Genomic DNA, 20661 nt, shown 5'->3' with positions numbered 1-20661 from the left:
CCAAACTAATACAAAACAAAACCAAGAAAACACTCAGCTTCTAAGTTCTTGGAAAAAAACAAGAAGCAGCATGCATGGTGATCACTAGCACAGTAAGTAATTACTACTTTTTTATCAAAAGAGCATTTCCTGCTTAGTACCATGAGTCAGTATTGGACTGTTTACTTACTGAAGGATCTTCTATAAGTAAAAGGGAAGCTGGGTCATTTATCAGCATTAACCCAAGTTTGGAGAGGAAAGCAATAGAGAGGCAGAAAGTATGAAACACAACTGTGCCCCTCCCTGTGCAACTTAAGATGGTGTTTCCAAGAGCTCATTTTGCCTCTTTCTCAACTGAATTTAAATGGTACGGCCAGTGGGAAGTTGTTTACACAATAATTAATTTTCAGAATCATGCAGTACTGCTGTGGAGGAAAAGGACAGCAAAGGTTTCTCTCATCTGTCTCCTAAAATTTAACTGGCCAAATTTGTCAGCCACTTTTCAATCATCTGGATCACAAATGCTGTCTTTAGGTAAGATGACACAGAGCATTTATGTGGGGAAGGACACAGTGCAGAAGTGATAGAGAAAGTGTACTGTCAAGATACTTACTGGGTTTTTTAAAGATAGGTAAAACCTACCTATTGTTTGGTACTGGAAAGAACAGAAACAACAGTGCCCACTGATACCAGAAAAATTATACAGTGCTTACCTGCGACCACATTCTGAATATTTACCAATATTTTTTAATATTAAGGCAGCTGTTAATCGGATGTGTTTAGTTATTGGTCCCTCTTTTTCATCCTAAGAAAGTAAAGACAAAAAAATGTAATAGCCCTGCAGTTAGTAGTAGTCAACAATTAGTATCTAATACTTGATTCAAACAATACTAACTGTGAAATCTCTGAAGACAAGGTTTCTTGATCCTCTCCTTAATGCCATTAGGGCAGCACTTGGATGATTCACAATGGCCTTCTGTGCTCTGGGAGTAGAAGCAGTAGCCCCTGCAGCTGGCTGCCTACATTAGTAAAAAAAGAATTAATAAAAATAAGCTTTGTGCTGCTTTCTAGACAATTAACAACTTGGAAAGCTTATCTTACAATTTTTAACCTATCTGAACAGAGACACAAAGATCCATTAACCCTTGGTGCTGATACATGATTGGTTCCACAGAGATAAGCCTCACTGTAAACCCTTAAGAAGAGTCATGCACTTTATGTGAAAAAACACTTCTCTTGAAGAAGTATTGCTCATCACCTCTGACATTTGTGATGGAAAAGTAATATACTGTACTAATAACACAGCTGTTTCCTGAAGTGTACCAGTTTAAAGGGATGTTTTATCAGCCAGAAACTGTGATATCAGCTATGCAAATGCCATCTGAGATTTGGCCAGGGAAGGTCCTTAAAGAATAACTACTCAAAACCTGACACAGCTCATTGGGACCATTACACACTAAGAAAATATAAAATATGTATTAACTGTGATTAGTGAGGAGCAATATAAAATAAGTTATGTTATAAGACATAAAACATGTAACCGTTGAATCAGATCAAACATTTGTAAAACCAATTACCTGTTACTGCAGCTTTTAAACTGACATTAATAAATTAGGCAGGGTATAACAAATATAGCAGAAGGAATTTCTCCATTTTCAGTATTAACACTGAAGTCAAAGTGGTATTTCATGTAAAAACTTGGAAATTACTCATGCCATCAGAGTTCAGAATGTATAAATATGCAACTTCACCTAATGATTTACTCATAATGTCATCCTAAAAAACAATTTGAAGTATTAGGGGTGAAAAACATCAGCACACTTCAATATTTTGAACAATATTATTATGAAGTATTTTCATACCTTAGTAGAACTTGGTTAAGAAGTATAAGTAGTACTTACTTGTAAATGTGGCATAAATTAAATGTAAATGTTGTATTTTTTTAATGAACGCCTGTAGGAATTTAATTTAGGTATCTTATATTGAAAGTGAACATTCTAAGAATAAAACTTGAATTCTCTGACTAGAGAGACCTTCTTGGTAATCTGAGATTCTAACAGCAAGGAAGCCCAGCTAAAAACTGGGTTACTGTAGTAACAGACAGAGCCCTTCCTAACACCTTAGCTCATAATCATTCTATCATCTCCCCAAATAGAAATAATATATGGAATATAAAAATATATAAAATGAAATATGTAATACATGAAATAAGTTAAAGGTTTTATGATATTAAAGGAGAATGGCAGGAACTGAATTAAGAAACTGGTGGGCAATGACATGTTTATAGAAGACTGAGTACCACAATAAAATAATTATTGTCTGTCTTCATTTTGAATTTCTGGAACATTTTGCTTCCCCTATGTTGAGAAGCACAAGGATTCATCAATGGAGGCTGTCCTGAATGTTTCTTCAACATTTATCATACAATATTTTAGAAATACTAAAATATTTTTAGTATTCTAGAAATACTGAAAAAGGGACAACTGCAATAAATTAGGAACATATTAAAAATTATCTTCTAAGTTTGAAGAAAAATCTATAGAGTCACTCAGACATCAAGTGAACTGACTTGTGTCTGTGGGCAAGTATCTCTCTCTTGAAACATCTAGATTTCTTGAATTTTTAAAATTGTATTATCAACTTAACTTCAAACCCTACCATTTATGTTATGATTTAAAGTAATCTCCTGCCTCACTCCCACAGAGCTTTAAGAATATTCACCTATGCTTCAGTGGCAACAAGGAAAAAAAAATCACCGTGAATCCAAAAGGATTCCAATGCATAAAGCTACAGTCAACACACAGTTAAACTGGTAGTGCTACCTGAACTTTCAGAATGTAATACTCAGCTACCTCTGAAAATCAGAAGAGTTAAAATAATAGAACTTGAAATACAGAATTAAGGTATAAAACCATTCTGTAATGTTATCAGTAATGTTATGTTATATACTTTATGTTGCCTAACTGGTTCTAGAAAAGCCATTACAGATTTTTTCAAGAGGGTATGGTGTTAGGATAGACAGAAAGGATGATCAGGGAATGGGCCCTCATCTGTTACACTGTGCTCTGTTTTGTTTCCAGCACTGGCAACACCATCTGAAGTCTCTGAGCTAAGTGTATATTTTACTAAATAGTGAGGGATTAAGTGAAGAGAGTTCACCTAATAAATGCCTACAAGTTGATGGCTTAAAACATGCTTTGTCTCAGTATCAGGTTTTTTTCAGCTGTTCCAGAGCTCCATACAAGAGTTTAATGATATGGAGTATCAGTTGTGAGCTGATATATCTGACACACTTCTAGGACTCAGAAAAAAAGTAAATTAAGCCAAGACCTTGTAAGACAGCTTTCAACCATGAACCTGTAAGACAGCTTGAGTTCTTTCTGTGGTTTTCCAAGATCTGAGTGTTGCTCAGTTTAATGAAACAAGGCCCCATAAAGCAATTCTGTGTTAAGATGTTTTTTATATTAAAAAATAAAAGAATTCTCAAACTAAATTTCTCAGTTTTCGTAACTTGACTTGCTCTGCTTCCTCCAGCAGCTTGGTAGCAGTTTTACAAGCCACAAAACAGAACTGCAAAAATCTGCCTGGGACTATGTAATTACATCTAAAGTGGTTCCAATCAGTTACTAACAAAGACCAGGTCTTAACACACTTAAACAAGTAACTGAACCTTGAACAATTCCACTATTAACACAGCCAGCCCCAAAACCTCACACCAATGGGGTTGCACTCTGCAATATTAATTCCAGATGGTTAAAATCATTCTGGGAAAGGGAAGAGCCAAATATGATTTCAGATAGCAACACAAAATCAGAAGACTCTGAGGAGTCTTTATCATTTATCCTGCTTGCATGTTTAAAGGAAAGTTTATTACAACAGTTGCTGGATCAAATCAGCCCAAATTTAGACCACAAAACTGGAAAGAATACAGCAAGTTGCAGGACAATCCATCTCACCTGTGTGACACATGAACCATACACAATAAATAACTTTCCACTTTTATGACAAGCACTTCCCTGTTACAAAGAAAGTTATAAAATGCTGCCCAGTTAGGCAAAAAAATAGGAGAACATGTTGAGAACAATGTTCATCATAGAGTTTTGACCCACATACTTTAAAGAATTACCTGGGGCTTTTTAAGGAACTGCAACTACATCAGAATCTAGTCCCATTTTTGTCTTACTGGAATGGACCTCAAATTTGATTACAGATTCTTACATATGCAGAGTTTCACCTGATAAGGCAAGTTATAAACAAACACTTTCAATAATTTCTAATTCTCTTATTTTTTCTATTGTTAATGAAGCTCAAATCTCTTACTTATTGGAAGGCTTCTGATTTCCTGCTTGTCCATGTTCATCTTGCTTTAATCCTGCAAGCAAAGCATCTCTGGAACAGTGCTTATCCTATTTGAGGAAAAGAGAAAGACAGCAATAATGGTGTGTGGAAATTTACCATGAAATTCCTACTGTTTTCTGAAGACATATGAAAAGACAATCTGTACCTGTAAATGGGTAATGAAGGAAAATCTCTGCCGCTGGAAAGGTTCACATCCCTCCCATAAGCACTGCCCTGGGTAGACATCTTTTCCTCCATGTTCGGTTGCTGCATGATAGAAAACCTGTGATGGTGTCTGAAACCACCTACAGAAAGAGGAGAGGGGAATTTAATTTTATTTTTCCCCCCAGTGAATGGTTAAGTACAAATATAACAAACATCAACTCATAGTGGTTAACCTTTTTTTTTTTTCTGAATTGAGACATGCATTGATAAATAGAAAGTTGCAAAATTTTGAGGGGAAAAATATGTACACATATTACCAGTGAGCTACCAATAAATGTCAGTATGATTTTTCCAAATCTGAATGAAATATCATGGCTCTATTTTCTACTTATACTTCACCAAAGAAATAATGCATGTTAATTCCAACAGACCCATTCTCTGTAACACAAGCAAAATATAGCAACAAACTATGAAAGCTAAACAAGATGATGTTTACGTATTTTTATATTTATATATAAAATATATATTTATACAAGAGAATTTCTTATACTCCTCCCATTCTCCTTCTCCACTGGCAGTCAGATTCAGACCTTATTTAAATCTGATCAACTTGGTGGCTCTCCTCTAGACTTGCTCCAGCAGGTCCATGTCCTGCCTGTGCTGGGGACCCCAGAGCTGGATGCAGCACTGCAGGTGGGGTCTCACTGGAGCAGAGTAGATGGGCAGAATCACCTCCCTTGACTGGCTCTCTGTGCTGCAAGCACACATGGCTGGGTCCCGAGTCCTTCTCAGCAGGGCTGCCCTCGGTCTGTTCATCCCCAGCCTGTGCTGACACCAGGGACTGCCCCAGTCCAGGTGCAGCACCTTGCACTTGGTCTTGTCAAACCTCATGAGATTCCCATGGGCTCACTGCTCAAGCCTGTCCAGGTCCCTCTGGATGGCATCCTGTGCTTCAGGTGTGTCAGCTGCACCACTCAGCTCAGTGTCATCTGCAAATGTGCTGAGGGAGAGCTTGATCCCTTCATCCCTGTCATTAATGAAAATATTAAGTAACACTGGTCCCAGTAGAAAACCATGAGGGACACCATGTGTCACAGAAATCCATCAAGACTCTTAGCCTCTGATTATCACCCTCTGGATGTGACTGTCCAACCAATTCCTAATTCATCTACCAGTCCACTTATCAAATCCATCTCTCTCCAATTTAGGAAGAAGGATGTTGTGGGGTACCATATCAAAGGCTTTACAGAAGGCCAGATAAATTATATCTGTAGCTCTCCCCTTACCCTCTGATGCAGTTACTCCATCACAGAAAGACACTAGGTTGGTCAGACAGGATTTTGCCTTGGTGAAGCCATGCTGGCTTTGTTTATTGTTATCTGTTCACCAGCAAGGGTACACCTCCTCTGACACTCCTTTTCTGATTAATGTACTTGTACAAGTCCTTCCTGTTATTTTCTGCCAGGTTCAGTTCCAGTTTTTCCAGCTCTGTTCCACTTCTCTGTCCCCAAAAATCTCCCTTAACAGCTAGAAGTTTGCCTTAAAGTTCAAGAGCCTGACTTGACTCCTTACGTGACCTGAATTTCTCAAGACTGCAAGCTCCACCAATGCATGACTGCTGCAACATAAGCTACCTCCAATCTCATGTAGACAAATGATCTGCTACTGTAACATATATAAGCTGGTAAAGGAGATTTGCTGCATTTCAAAATACATGGCGTGAAAATAGTGAATGACTCAAAACATTGGCGTTTTTTTAGCCTATATATATATATACACCTTATGTATCACAGATGTTACAAATTAGGCCCCTTACTCCAACAGAGAAAAAAAATGGCCTAAAGATTTAGCTGCTCAAAATTCACTTCAATACAACTAACCCAGTTCATCAATACCCACTTAATGTTTGGACCTAAGAGGTCTAGAAACCTAGCTGCTGCCATTTGGGAAGTCATTGCCACCAGCTGCCCTCACACACTCTCAGCTTATGAACAGCAAATCAGTGAGTGCTTTGATCCTTCCACATCCCACTAATTTCAGTAGTGTCCATTATGCAAATATACTTGCAACTGATGCCTAGGCCCAAGCACACAGATACTGATACCTGAACACTATAAAAACAAAGTTTTAGTTATAAACTGAATACTACTGCAGTAACCACCTGTAATACAGCAATTACCTTCTGCACTGGCAATAAATACTACTCTCTTTAAAAGCATTCATCTTTCACATGCCAGTTACCTATTATTGAAGGGAAGCTGTGAAGAAGAAATGCCTGCCTCATGCTGTTGGTCCAGATAACCCATAGTAGGAAATGAAAATAAAATGTTTTACATCTACACTGGCTCACCAGTGGGTGTTTCAGAGGACAGAAAGATCTTCCCACAATAAAGGGGAAGCAGCTTATGCCTGGTACCAACCATTTTATGAATAATTTCTGGCATAGATGAAACAAATTTCATGGCCTAAGGGAAATCCAAAATGCAGTGCAAAACACTTCATTCAACATGGCAAAGCTTCAGAAAAATAAAGCTAGTTCAGCTATGTTGACTCATTCACTGTGTAATATATTCAGTGTTACACACTTCAATCACTGGCCTAAAAAGACTTAAACTTAGTACCATTTTGCAGAGAAAAACTGTTTTTCCTTAAAGAAACACCTAACTATTGTAATAAAAAAAGCTTACATACTGACAATATGGTCAGTTCAGTCTAGACTCTTGTTACACACTTAATTCAACTGCTGAACAGAACATTAGTAGCTGACTTGACAGGCATTGGAGATCCAATAGCATTTTCAATTTACTTTTTAAATACAAAGCAATTCAAGAGTAGACATCTGCCTGCCTGTGAAACAAAACAGCAGATTTTAAATTAAGCTGCATACAATTAGCAGTACCTGCAGACAGCTGAAGTTCAAAGGAAAACACCTACTTTCTGTTACATCCTTAATGCAAAGTAATGGTCTGACTGACACCTTCTAGAATTTTACTTCCACTTCAGATATTAAATGTGAACAGACCTGCCAGAGGCCAATCATTTCAACTATTTGCATAATTCAGCCTCATCTCATTGTAGTCTTTAGACGCTACTAAATCTGTGGCATTTCAAATCTTGGTCTGATGTTTCCTAATTTGGTTCTAAAAAACCCAAACCAAACCACCAGTACACACCACTGGAACATTGATAACTGGAGCAGTCAAATTAGTCAGTAGGAAATAACATTGGTCCCAGTGTTATTTAAAGTACAATTTTATTTATTCATATTTATCCTGCTTCACAATAAAATGTTTAAGGCCTTCACAATAAAATGTTTAAGGACTTCTGCATGGCATCTTTGAAGGAAAACATAATGCTAGTGTTTTTTGAGAATTAAACTAAAGAACATGCAGAGAAACAGGTGAAACTTATTTTTTCAAATGTGCCTCCTGTCATATCTTTCCAGTTAGCTACAAATATCACAAAAACCCCTCAGTATTCTATCATTCTACTGTGATGAAACTGCTTGCTTAATCCTAGGGGAAAAAATTGCTAAGCAATCGAGAACGAAACCAAGAAGTGAATGTGATATTCACACAGACTAAAGACCCACTCAAAAGAATTTTCTTGTTTCCCACTTAAACTACTCAATAAAAGCAGCTAAGATTGAGAACTAAAAAAAAAAAAAAAAAAAAGAAAGAACAGGTGGCAATTCCAGATTTTCCTTTATGTCTAACAGAACCAGGAAGCCTACAGGAGATTTGATATACCTGTTTTTAATCAGGCTGTTCAAGAAATATGAATAAACAATACATATTTGAGGAAAATGCTAACTTAATATTTTGGTTCTCTCCTCACCACAGAGCAGGTCAAGTGTAATGTTCACCTGGTTTTTGGCTGGGACTGAAACAACTATTTTAAAGGTGACAGCATAAAAACAAGAGTTGTGTGTCATATTAACTAAATCTATTAATGCAAAAATCTCTGAAAGCTTTTGGAAAGAATGCAATTTAACCATGAACAAAAAGCAGTACAGGAAGTAACAGCCAGATAAACTAAAGGAACAGAAACAATACAGTAGGCATGGAGCAAAATATTAATGGCCTTATAGCCCTGAACTTTGGTCTCAGGTAAACCTTCTGGAGTTATATTTTAAGACAGACTACAAAAAGACTGATAATGTAACGTAATTTAATACTACTGCTCCTCCTCCTGCCCCACCACAGCTTATCCTATGTAACCTTAGACATGGAATGAAGTTGATGACTTATACTTTAAAACAGTAGTTCAGCAAACTCTTTGACATGTTATACACTGGCAAGGCTTCTGCTGTGGCACTGTCCCAGCCTTTCATTTCAACCTCAAACAACCCACCAATACTTAGGCATGAGTTAATGCACCTACCGTGCAGCCAGCAGACTATGGCTCTATGGTTCTATTTATTAGTAGTAAGGGAGGAAACTACAGAGTAAGTAAAGTCTTACATAGATTTCTTACACCGACCAAGTGTCACCTAACAAAGAAAATCACTTTTAAACTGAAAGTAATGCAGTGATTTAAAAAGCACCAGATCTCTTGCACTGACTGAATGCTCTTAGAATTATATTTGCAAGGAATGAAAGAAACAGAAATTATACCTTCAGGAGTTTCATACTAACTCTCATTCAGTATGCCTATAATTCTGATCAAATGTCTTATTTTCACTATCTGTTTCAAACAGTTAAACTTCTCCATATTTTCATTTTTTTTATTTCCCACCAGCTTTCTGTCAAATCTTTAGGCTCCCTTTGTCATCCTACAGTGGTGAGGCTGTCGCTCCTTTTCGTACCATCCTATATGTTATGCAATTTTTCTCACTCACAATTTGTCTCCAGTTTTCAAAGTGGCTATTTGACACCTACCTTTTTTTCACCAACTCTCTGCCTCCGCCCACAAACTAAATATATTCACAAACCTAAGTTATTTTAAAAATCGGTGTCAAGATACACATACTTTCCATAAAAGTAGTATAAAGTTTTTATAAGCCTACATCTAAATGTCAGGTAGTTCACTCCTCTCTAAGTACAACAGAAGCAAATTTAAAAAAAAAAATCTAAATAATGGCTGTCTAGTCTTAAGACCCAGTTTCTTACTACTTCCTTTCAAGACAACGGCATCCTCTGGAACACAAATGGTGTAATTACCAAAATTAGTCATAAGCTAAATAAGACTGTGACCAGGACATTGAAGTGTAACACCCTGCTCTTGCAAAACTGGAAACACAAGAAAATGTCAAGACATGATTTGTAACTACAGTACAGGAACTGTTTTTATATTTGCAACACAGAGAACATGCTTCAGAGCTCAGAATTCTTTTAAACTGAACTACACAATTATTTTTTGTTACTAAAGGATCAATATACTTCAAGAAAGTCACATAATACTCATTTTATGCTCTAAAGTATAACTGAGAGCAGTTAAGTGTCTTGCCTTCCCCCATCTCATTCAATTTCCTCAACACTTTTCACTTTTTCTTTTCCCCACTGACAAAGCATAAGGTAACTTAGGAAACAGAATGGATGGAACTTGTAGAATCACCTTCTATATACAATCATCTGTTACATATCAGTAAAAGGTAAATAAAGGAGCCATTTACTTTTTACAAGACTGCCACAGACACATGAAGTTCTGTCCAGGTTTTTTCATTTGCTCTGCATGTTGACTTGCTGCAGTGTATGAAGGTGGCTGCAAATTCATCTGCTGGCCCTGTACTTGAACTGTTGGTATCGATGTTGAGGGTGTGCTCTGTAGAAAAAGTAAAAACAATTTTAAACAGGACTTATTTCTACACTGGACATACAGTTTACTGCTTGTTGAAAAAGACTTTCTGTTTTATACCTTAATTTAACACAGGTGTTCAATTTTTAATACTCTGAACTCTGAATAAGTATTAGTAAGACACCGTAATATGAGGGTCAAACAACTTTTACACTGTAGTACTTATTCAGAACTTCCTAATATTCAAATAATAAACTTCATGCCCAAATTCAAATACAGAATTATCACTACAAAGAAATTTCTCAAGGGCATTAGTGGAGCAAAGGTTAACATTATTGTTCAACCACTTCATTGTTATTTAAGAAAAGAAAAAAACTCATGCAAACTCAAGGTACTGCAGTATCATCAGCATAGGGAATAGCAAACTACATGCTCAGAATGCCTGACAATGCTGAACAACTTGTATACAATGAAAACAGAAATATTTCAGAATTATGTTCCCCTTGCTCCCCCGCAATATAACAAAACACTAAGCACTCAACTAAAATTATCTTTGAAATTACCTAAAAATATATAAACCCAAACTAATTTTGTTCCTTCTTCTGACTAATGGATACTGAATGCTGAACTTTCCATTTCAAAACAGTGTCTGTGCCAGAATATTGTTTCTCTTCTTTTTTTTTTCCTGGGAGGCTCTGGTCAGCAAGAAGTTTGTAAGAATGATGACAGTATAAAAATAAAGCTTTTGAATATTATTCAGTGATGAAAACTTAACATCCTTTTCTTCCCCACTGTTTGAAAACAAATTCACACTCTAAAGAGATCAAATAAAATTGCTTCTAAGTCTGTGTAAGAATATTGTAAGCAAACACTTTCCTATGGTGCACACATTTAGATCTTTAAAGCTCTGTTACTGAGAAACTTTGGACTTTCGCTACAAAGAAACCAACTGCTAACTTCAATTTCTAACATTTCATTTTTATATTAAGGTACATTTTCTTCCTGCTGATCTCTGTTGGCACTCTGGACAGCAGTCACACAAGGCAGTGAGTTAATAACTATCACAGATTATACGACATGTTAGTATACCACTGTACTAACATGACCCAAGGGACAGCAAAAAAAGTCTGATCAAAATCAAAACACATCCCACATCCAAGCAATAAAACATGACAAAAATAAGAAAAAACTCTGCAAAACTGAGTACAGCACAACTGCTTATGATGCCTGTGATCCACTGACATATATGAAAAGTTGTAAGAAAGGACTTGAGTCCATTAGTCATAACTTCAAACTATTTTGAACTCGGCAATGATTTTCACCTAAAGACTTTTAAGCTATTTCACAGAATGGGTTAATTAATCCTTCACAAGGTATCTTCCAACAAAAGATAAACATAAGTGGAGTTTTTTAGTATCAACATCCCCTTAAAAAGACATTTTTAAAATGAAGCTGCAAGTAAAATAATGGAGTGTCAGCAGTATAACTTGTTTTGCAACTTTCACTTGGCATCCCAGTATCAACATATTCTGATGGTCTTTTATGTGACTTTTTGTCCCTGTAGAACTTCTGTCTCATTTAATGTGCTGAAGAGAAAATGAGCTTCTGAATGAATTCAGTATTTTGCTTAATTCTCATCATTCAATGTGGTTCATGTATTATTTACTCCATTCAAAGCCAACCCTGCAATTAATCTGGAATTATGAATTTTCTCAAGGGTTTCTCTGGCAAGCTCTCCTAGTGTCATTCAAAGGTTTTAATATCATCTCATTGAAAAATTGTTTATTTTAAATAAGTTGATGTGAGATATGCAACACAAAATGTTGCATGCTGAAAATGAAAGAGCTCAGAAAGAGAAACAAATTTCATGACAAAAAGTTATCATTTAGTGTCTCCTCCCATTTTTTTCCTGTGAGGAAAAAAAGCTAATAAATTGAAAACAATCTTCTCTTCTTACTGCTTTACTGTGGAGTAGTTTCACTCAAACTTGGTGGACACAACTTCCATGTATTTTTTAAGACAAATCCATGCTTGCCTATCAGCTTTTTTTATTATATTTTTAAATCAACAAGTAAAGTTACATTTGCCCCTAGCATTTTTTATTTTATTTTAGAAATGAAAGCTTTACAGTGAAATATCACAAAACTTTCCTCTCTTATTTCAAGATATCAGAAAGATTCATAAAGATCAATGCTAATTTTTGGTTTTCTTTTCCCTCTATTGTCATGTATTAGTTTAATAATGAATGACACATGGGATATCACTAATATTAGGTATAGACTTTGTTTTCCAGAAATTCAACTCCTTTTTCTCACAGAAATAATACCTAGAAATACCTGCTAGGCACTACCTACTTTACTCATATGCAATTATTATGTTAATACACTTATTTCTTTAAACAATGGCAGATGTTAACTTTTCCCTAATTAAGTCTAACAAAAGTAACATCATAAAGTCTTTCCCTGGGGCATCAAGATTCCAGAAAATTTCCTCCTCCAGTAAAAACATTTAATGACTCCAGGTTTCCCAAGAAAACAAATGCCCAGTATTCTGCTACACTTGAAAGTGCTGCACAACACCCTCTTATAATCAAATCAGACCTCTCCATGACACAATTTGCAACTACCACCACTTAGCCCTTTTCTCACAGAATCTTGGGACTGAAAGGTACCTCTAGAGCACCATCATTATCTCAGTAGGGTTTACACTCAAGCCTGAAGTACACAAATACAAACCCTTAATACCTGTACAGTCTACTTATGGAGCAGATACTAGAGCCTACTTTTAATAAGCAGATAGAGATTTTGTATCTAGCCTGGGTTGACTTTAGACTGAGGTATTGGAGAGGGGGAAGAAATTCAACCTAGTCATGATAACCAAGAGTACAACTAAGAACCTTCTACTAACTTGAATGGACTGTTTACTAAGATGTTAATTTTATGCACAAGAGCTCCTACATTTGGGCATAGAAGCTCCCTGTGTGGTAGGAGTAACAAACCCTATGAGCTGAGGGCAGATGTGGCCTCCACTTATATTTGACAGCACCAACGATGCTATTCCCTTTATGTATGAACAGATAACTATTTTATCATGACACCTGCACATTCTATTTAAAAGGCCTGTTGTGCCACCAGCAAGAGAACACTGTGCATCCCAGTGTGCTGGGGATTCTATTGATATGTACAGCCATATACAGTTTAAAAGCAATAAGCTGCATTTTTTTCCCACCACTAATACGTGCACAGCCACTGTAAATAAATGTAATTTAAAAAGAAACAGTTAATTATTAGTAGAATAACAGGATTTACAGCTTGATATGACAAAATTTTGTTTGGTTTTATTCACAATAATGAACACATCCATAAAAATGCATAAGCTGAAAACAAATGGAGCAGAATTTGAGTGTGAGAAAGGGATCAAGTGGATAAGTAGGCACCAAAATAAATGTTGTTTTCTTGTTAGATTATTGAGAAGTTTATGCGTCCTTGCAACAGTGTGCTTCACAAGCGAAGGGCAATAAAAGCACACAGATTCTGTGTTTCACTACTTCCAGCTGAGAAACTCATTTGCTCTGTGGCTAAGAATGAATTACACCTCCTGGAGCTATACACCTGCTTTCTGGTGCATGGTAATTCTCAGCTTTCCAATCAACAGAGAGCAGGAGCAAATATCCAAGACTACACAAATTTTGCCACCTAAATTTCAACACAAGTGTGTTTCAAGTGGGCAGCCTTAAGAGAAATGGGTGTGCACTGTTTGTAAGGGAATGACAGTGATGAGCAAGAAAGTAATTATTTTAAAAGCCAGATGAGGCAATTTAAATCAGATATGCTCAATTCTAAGAACTTGGCATGATATCAGAGTATTCATTTAAAATACACACCAACTGGGACAAACCAACATGGTTATGTTCAACAGATGTTTTGGAAGCATCTGAAGAGGAATAAGAAAATGTGGCAAAGAAAAGCTTACAGATATATAGGTAATTGCTCATTTCTTTTTCAACCACCAGTCTAACACAATGCCTTAGGATAGCAACAAACTATGAAAGAGAGCACCAAAATAAAAGGAAGCCAAAAAAAGTACAGTACCCATTCTGTCTCCTCTCAAGAGTACATTGCATGAGCTGACAAATTAAAGACAGAGATATAAGAATAAAATTGCAACACTCTGTGTATCATGTGTACCTATTCCGACATAATAGATCCCCCTGTTTATCATAGTGCAAAATATGGAAAGACATTTTCAAATATTCAGTATACATACAGTTATTTCTCAACAAGATTTGCTGAGGTATACAATTAATAGGGAATAATCTCAGATTATATACACAAGAAACCTGTATTTGTCTAATTGTATTTTAATGGCACTTACATGGGCTATCCCAAGTGTAAGCCAGTATATGATTTCAGTAGGCCAATTAAATTAACATTTTTCCCCAAGCACACATCCCATTTCAAACTGCCTTTCATATAAGGAAACAAATTTCTCTTAACTTCTACATTCCCTTAAAGATTATTTAATGCTTTATTGTTTTCCTTGGTTTTCAGATTGTTGTTCCACTCCTGCCTTATTTGGTCATCCTTCCTTATTTTCAAGCATCTTCCCTTCCTCCTCTCTGCAGCTCGTGACAGCTAAACCTACTGTAGCTGCATAACCAATACTCTCTTTCCTTTTCTGTCCCCTGAACCTCATTTTTCAGTCTTCCTGTTTGGTTTTACTTTTATTACAATTTTTTTTTCTTCTCTCCCTTTCACACTTCTCTGAAATACAAGTTGTTTGCTAACAAGCAAACAGGAAGCCACACATTAAAAGCTTCAGCAGCTATGTAATTTTGCCATTGCTAATATCCCTTTAGTCTCTGTCCCTCACCTTTTTTCTCCACTGGACTGTATTTCACAATGTTTGCAGTAAAAAACATGCTCTCCCTTTTTCTTCTGCAAGACAGCCAATACATACTTAAGTACTTCAGAGAGGATAAAACAATGGAGATGCTCAAGTGAAAAAAAGTGCTCCTCAGCTGCTGCCTTTCAAAAAAGTTAGGGACAAGGAAGCAGCTTATCAATGAGGAAGACTCAAAAAACGTGAGGGAGAAAATAGAAGACTAACACAAGGCCTAATCTGAAATGAAGTCATCACTAAAATTCACACCAAGTTGATGAGACTTCAGCTACATTTCTGGATATTCAAAAATACTCCTAAAAACAGACTTAGTATTGGAAATACTTAACATCTCCTTTTCCAGAAAAGTAATGGCTATTGCAGTTGCTCAGCAGCTTTAGAGAAAGAAAAAGAGCTGGCCAGGATGATTTTGGTAGTTTATAATCCAATGTATTGATTTTAAAGAAGTGGTAAATATCTCTGCAAATGCTAAGCTAAACAATGATGGTCACTATATCTGAACAGAGTACACTAAAATGGGTTCAACTGTACATCTGTACTTGGAATATTATGAATAGACATGATTCATAAATATACAGACATATGGCTACAGCCAATAATGAATAAACTTCTCACCAAGTTCAAAACTACTTAACTGATTTCTCCTGTATTTTTGTAATTTTGCAGAAAGGAAGGGCATCCTACAGACAGCAGAATGAGCAAGCTTTCAGGTAGGGAGACATTAAAAACCAAGTTTTTCTTATCTGCAAATTTCTACCAAATGGCAAACCCAGCAGGCAGCACTTCTATTTGCAGAAGTAGTGAAAAATGTACTAGCTATTAATTATAGTGATACTAGGAATAGTGTAAAGAAGAAACTATCAGCACATCTTTTTCCCCTCTCCTCCCCCTCTAGTATTATGATATACATTATCAGAATCAAATGAAATAGTTAAATGCATTACTTCCTCCTCAAAATTCTTAAAATCTAAACATATAGTGGCTGCTTGAGATACAACTGCAAATTCTTTTCAGGTACATATTGAGGGAATAAATAAACCTATTCCATTCAAGAGGCACCCACACCATTTTGTACTTCAGCCAAATCCTTAAGAAGCTACAACAGAAATTCAAACTGTGTAATAAGGACACTCGGTGTAAAAAGCAAGGCACAGCTAATATATCCACACTACAGAAAACCTAGCATGTTGTCCCTGTGCTGCTAATAGACACTACTAATTTTGATCAAATTATTTCTGTAAGGAGCAAAGATAAATAACATATCAGAAGAATACAGATCTCCCCCCAATAAAACCTAAACAAAATTTTAGGAGTGAGTTCAATGACATTCAAATACATTCTAAGAATTATGTTTGTGCACTGTCGCAGTTAGAAGCAAAAAGTAGAGAAAGTAAAAAAAGGAAGAAACTTATTAACTGTTAACCGTAATTTTTGACAATTAGAAAAGTCAAAAGATTTTCAAGAGCAACCTAACTTGTCACAGAAAATGAAGCAGCACTAGCCAGCACTTACTGGCTAAGATCTGTTACTCCAAGGTCAAAATGTACTAACATACACTCAGGACTTCCTCTCTTCTGGCCTGTCAGAACACTTAACTGCCAGACCTACCATTCTATTCCCTTTGCTCCTACTCAAGTTAGGAATGGATATTTTTTGGAGAGTAATTTCTGTCTATGTATAAAACTAAAATAAATTCTAGGGAACAGAATAATCTCTAATTATTTTACTTATAAATACTCCTGATGTCCATACCTCATTTCTAGTAAGTGTTAGGGAGTAACCACTTTCAAAAGGTTCAGCAAGTTCAATCAAGGGATAAAAGAGCCCTACAAACTCTTACCAAAGCTTGGCAAACAGAGAAAAAAACCCCAAAACAATGCCTGTCTTATTATAAAGCATTGTGAATATTTTGCAGTGAATAAATGTAAACATTTCAACAAATTTACAAAATAATACGTTCTCCTAACTGTAGTGAACCCACAAAACAAGACCTTGAAGACCAACTTCTAATGCAAAAACCTCAACTCATTTCAGCCAACCAGATGCAGGTGTGGCTTTTTTCAAAAAAACATATTCACCACTTCAAAGTGATCAAGAACAAAATGCAGAACAACACTGATGTTTTCACAAGACAATCCAGCACATCATTGTTGCTTTCAGAACAGTTCATCCTTTAAGGAAGAAAATACTGAGCAGAAGTTCTTTCCTCACTGCATATTATCAAGCTACAGATTTTGAATTCCACTGTTGTCACTGACACTGAAGAAATATGTAAACTGTTAAAACTTCCGTCTGTGGAAGAACAATAAAGTATCATTTCCTGAATATTTTAAATACTATGCAAGAGATATCGACCAAGCTCACATTTTCAGTCATGTTATTTCACAGTATTAGTCAGAATCACAGTCAGAATAAACATAAAAAGAACACTGCAACATACCTGTGTGACCATGCTTTGTATATACGTGGTTGGATGCTGCTGCTTTTGTTGAACAGCACTTTCTATTGCTACTTTCGCTACAGTGCTTGGATCCGCTCCAGCTGGCACAGCAACCATAGTTGCACTGCAACCAGCATTGTTGGGGTCACTGATTGTAACAATTCTAACTCCTACTTTATTTGGAATTCCTGGAACAGTTTCCCTGTCATTATCCTCTGCTGGCCTCTTTGCAGTTTTGCATTCTGCTGTGCCATTAGTAGACCGAACTTCGGAGGACAGGGTAGACTGGGACACTCTAGGTCCTGAGTGTGGAACTGCTATGATTTGATGCCCCTGTATAACAGAGGCTGTAGATTGTGGTGAGACAACTACACTTGGGCGTTGCTGAGGCACATCTGAATTCAAACTTGAAGCTAGAGGTCCATTAGGTAAATCAGTGTTGGTACCACTAAGTTGCTGGCTTAACAGTTTTGCAGCCTCCTGTGTACCGCTTACAACAGGTGAACTACTCAAAGTTAATACAGGCCCATTAGAAATTCTTTCCCCTTGATCACCTTTGGCAGTATCTTGCTGCGTGGCATCCAAATTCCCTTGTTGTTCCACTGAAGATATCTCACCATTTCCTACATGATTGGAAGTTTTGTGATTTGGAATGTTTTTGCTCAAATGAGAACAATCTCCTTTATCAAAATCACAGATTCCATTAACTAGGGGCTTCTTCAAATCACTTTTAATTTCCTGTGTGTCCATTTGTTCAAAGTTCTGCTTTCCAGGAGCTCCGTTCTCACCCATTTCTAATGATGGCCCATTACTGACTTGTGAGCACTGATTGGCCTCATTCTGTGTTTTCCCTGAGTTAGAAGGAGGTAGACTGGAGTCACTATACTTTCTCCCATTTAAAAGACTTCCCACCTGCATTTCATTTTCTTTTGCATCCCCATTGCTGGTGTTTGCAGATCCTCTTCGGCAGGAAGGATTCTCCATAACTTCAATTTTACGTTCATGAATGTGTAAACCTGTTGCTTCCTTTGCTTCTTCCTCCTTTTGGCAAATTATTTTATCACCTTTGAATGGGGGAGCAGCAGTACACGGTGATTGTCCAGCTGAAGGTGCTTGAGTAGCTGGAAGGGTTTGCACCTGTAGCCCAACTCCTGTCTGTGCTCCACTCACTGAAATTCCTGCTGGAGCAATTATCTGAGTTGCATTTCCCTGACTCACAGTTGCAGTAGCAAAACTCGTATTTGGCACAACTGTTATCGTAACCTGGTTGCCAGTAGTCCCTTGGAAAATAGTTGCTGGGCTGTTTGAGATCAACTGGCCTGGCAATATCTGTAAATTAGAAATGGGTACTGTTTGCACTGCCCCTTGGGGCGGGATTGCACCTGGGACCAGCTGAACATTTTGCTGTCCAACTAGCAGCTGCTGAGCTGGAGACTGTCCTTGAACTCCAAAACCTGGTGTCTGGTTATTGGCCATCTGATAAACCACCTGAGGGCTAGGAGCTCTTGCATTGTTAGGTGGAGGAATCTGTGGAGCTGGGAGTATAAGCTTCCCCCCTGGAGTTGAGGGGCCTCTTTTTGGAAGAAGCAGTTGTTTTATCAGGCTAGACTCACCAGAGTTGGGCTGGCCAGCTCCTGTATTAGCTTGTTGTGACTGCACTTGCATTTGCATCGATTGTTGTACCTGTACCTGCTGCTGCGATGATGCTGGTGAATGTTGCTGCTGCTGCTGCCTCTTTACAGAAAGCATCTGGCTAACAGTAGGAGGGGGTCCTTGTGACTGAGGAGTGGTAGATGAAGATGACATAACTGTAGGGACTTGATTATTTGTAACTGGACCAGGGGACGGTGAAGATGATGGAGTAATGCTTGGCTGTCCAGCCAACTGTACAGTTTGGCCAGCAGGAATAGAAGCTGGGTTAGCAAGCACAATTTGATGAATGGCTGGTGCATATGCCTGCCCTTGCTGAGCTGGCTGGCTTACTATCACTACACTTTGCTGGGATGGTGCTGGAGGCTGCTGCTGTGGCTGCTGTCCCACAGCAGGTGGACCTTGCTGAGATGGCAGAGGCTTTGGTGCAATATTCTGAAACCCTACTCTAGATGTTGGTGGGTTCTGAACGCCTGCAATTGTAACCACCTGCCCAGCTGCTACTTGGAAATTTTGAACTGTGGTGGCGGAAACAATGTTAGATGCAGAGGTTGTGACATACTGCTGTGGGGCTATGATGACTGTATCTTGTTGCTGGTTACCCGCAGAGGCCTGCTGAGATGATGCCTGCCCAGGCTGTGATGATGTGCTGATTAGCTGTTGACCCTGTGAAACTGCTGAACTGCATGCTGGTAGGTTTTGTACTCTGCCAAATATATGACCCTGAGGTACAGCTTGCTGAATTACCGTAACAGGAGTGCCTGAAGGTATCTGTCCTGGTACCACTGCGTGCAGTGGGGACTGTTGTTGAATTACAGGTTGGTGGTGAAGCATCTGAGAACTCACAACTGTAACAGACGGCTGCTGGCCTGGGGTGCTGTGATTTTGATTAGAAGCTCCTCCTACTGCAATAGGAACAGGAACTGCAGACTGAGGAACAGAGCTCTGTATTACTGCAGCCTTGACTACTTCACAGGATATTGGACCTTTATTCTGTATAACAGTCATTGGAGCATTTTGTTGTGTATGAATAGAAGGATTTTGTGGAATTCTAGAAACAGTCTGTGCCACAGTGTGAACACCTTGAATTGGAAAAGACATCTGAGTTGCTGTCAAAGTTGAAGACTGGTTAATAGGGGTCCTCTGATAGTGATTTCCTACACTTGGTAGCCCATGAGGGATTCCTGTTGAAATAAACACAGTAAAAGTTTGGAAGCAGAGATTACTTCAAACACATTAACTAACAAATTTTTAAAAATCCTAGATCTGAAATTGCAATTCTACATTAACCAATTTCTTTTCTAGGCTCTACAGAGTCTGAATTAATGATGCAGCAATAATGGCTTGTCTGCTGACTGGCAAGCCTATGGGTTACACTAGAAAGACTAGAATGGCATACAAGGAAATACTGCAATACTATTCTCAACATCATTGAATAAATTCAAAACATG

At 37.5% G+C, this 20661-nt stretch overlaps 1 protein-coding gene across 2 annotated transcripts in view; it reads right to left on the bottom strand.

Annotated features, from left to right (window-relative positions):
* Positions 1 to 20661, bottom strand: part of ARID2 (AT-rich interaction domain 2) — a 92068-nt gene that overhangs the window by 2500 nt on the left and 68907 nt on the right. For both annotated transcript variants that reach the window (XM_021547420.4, XM_085570252.1), the window contains 6 exons: positions 17561 to 20394; positions 10097 to 10245; positions 4484 to 4622; positions 4300 to 4385; positions 875 to 998; positions 693 to 784 (listed from right to left, as the gene is read on the bottom strand). In XM_021547420.4, the coding sequence (XP_021403095.2) occupies positions 693 to 784; positions 875 to 998; positions 4300 to 4385; positions 4484 to 4622; positions 10097 to 10245; positions 17561 to 20394 (3424 nt within the window). The remainder of the gene's footprint in view (positions 1 to 692; positions 785 to 874; positions 999 to 4299; positions 4386 to 4483; positions 4623 to 10096; positions 10246 to 17560; positions 20395 to 20661) is intronic.

Source organism: Lonchura striata, chromosome 1A (assembly GCF_050655825.1).
Source record: "Lonchura striata isolate lonStrDom1 chromosome 1A, ASM5065582v1, whole genome shotgun sequence".
NCBI lineage: Eukaryota > Metazoa > Chordata > Aves > Passeriformes > Estrildidae > Lonchura > Lonchura striata.
Note: the sequence above shows the minus strand (reverse complement) of the source record. Positions and strands in the feature narration are given on the sequence as shown.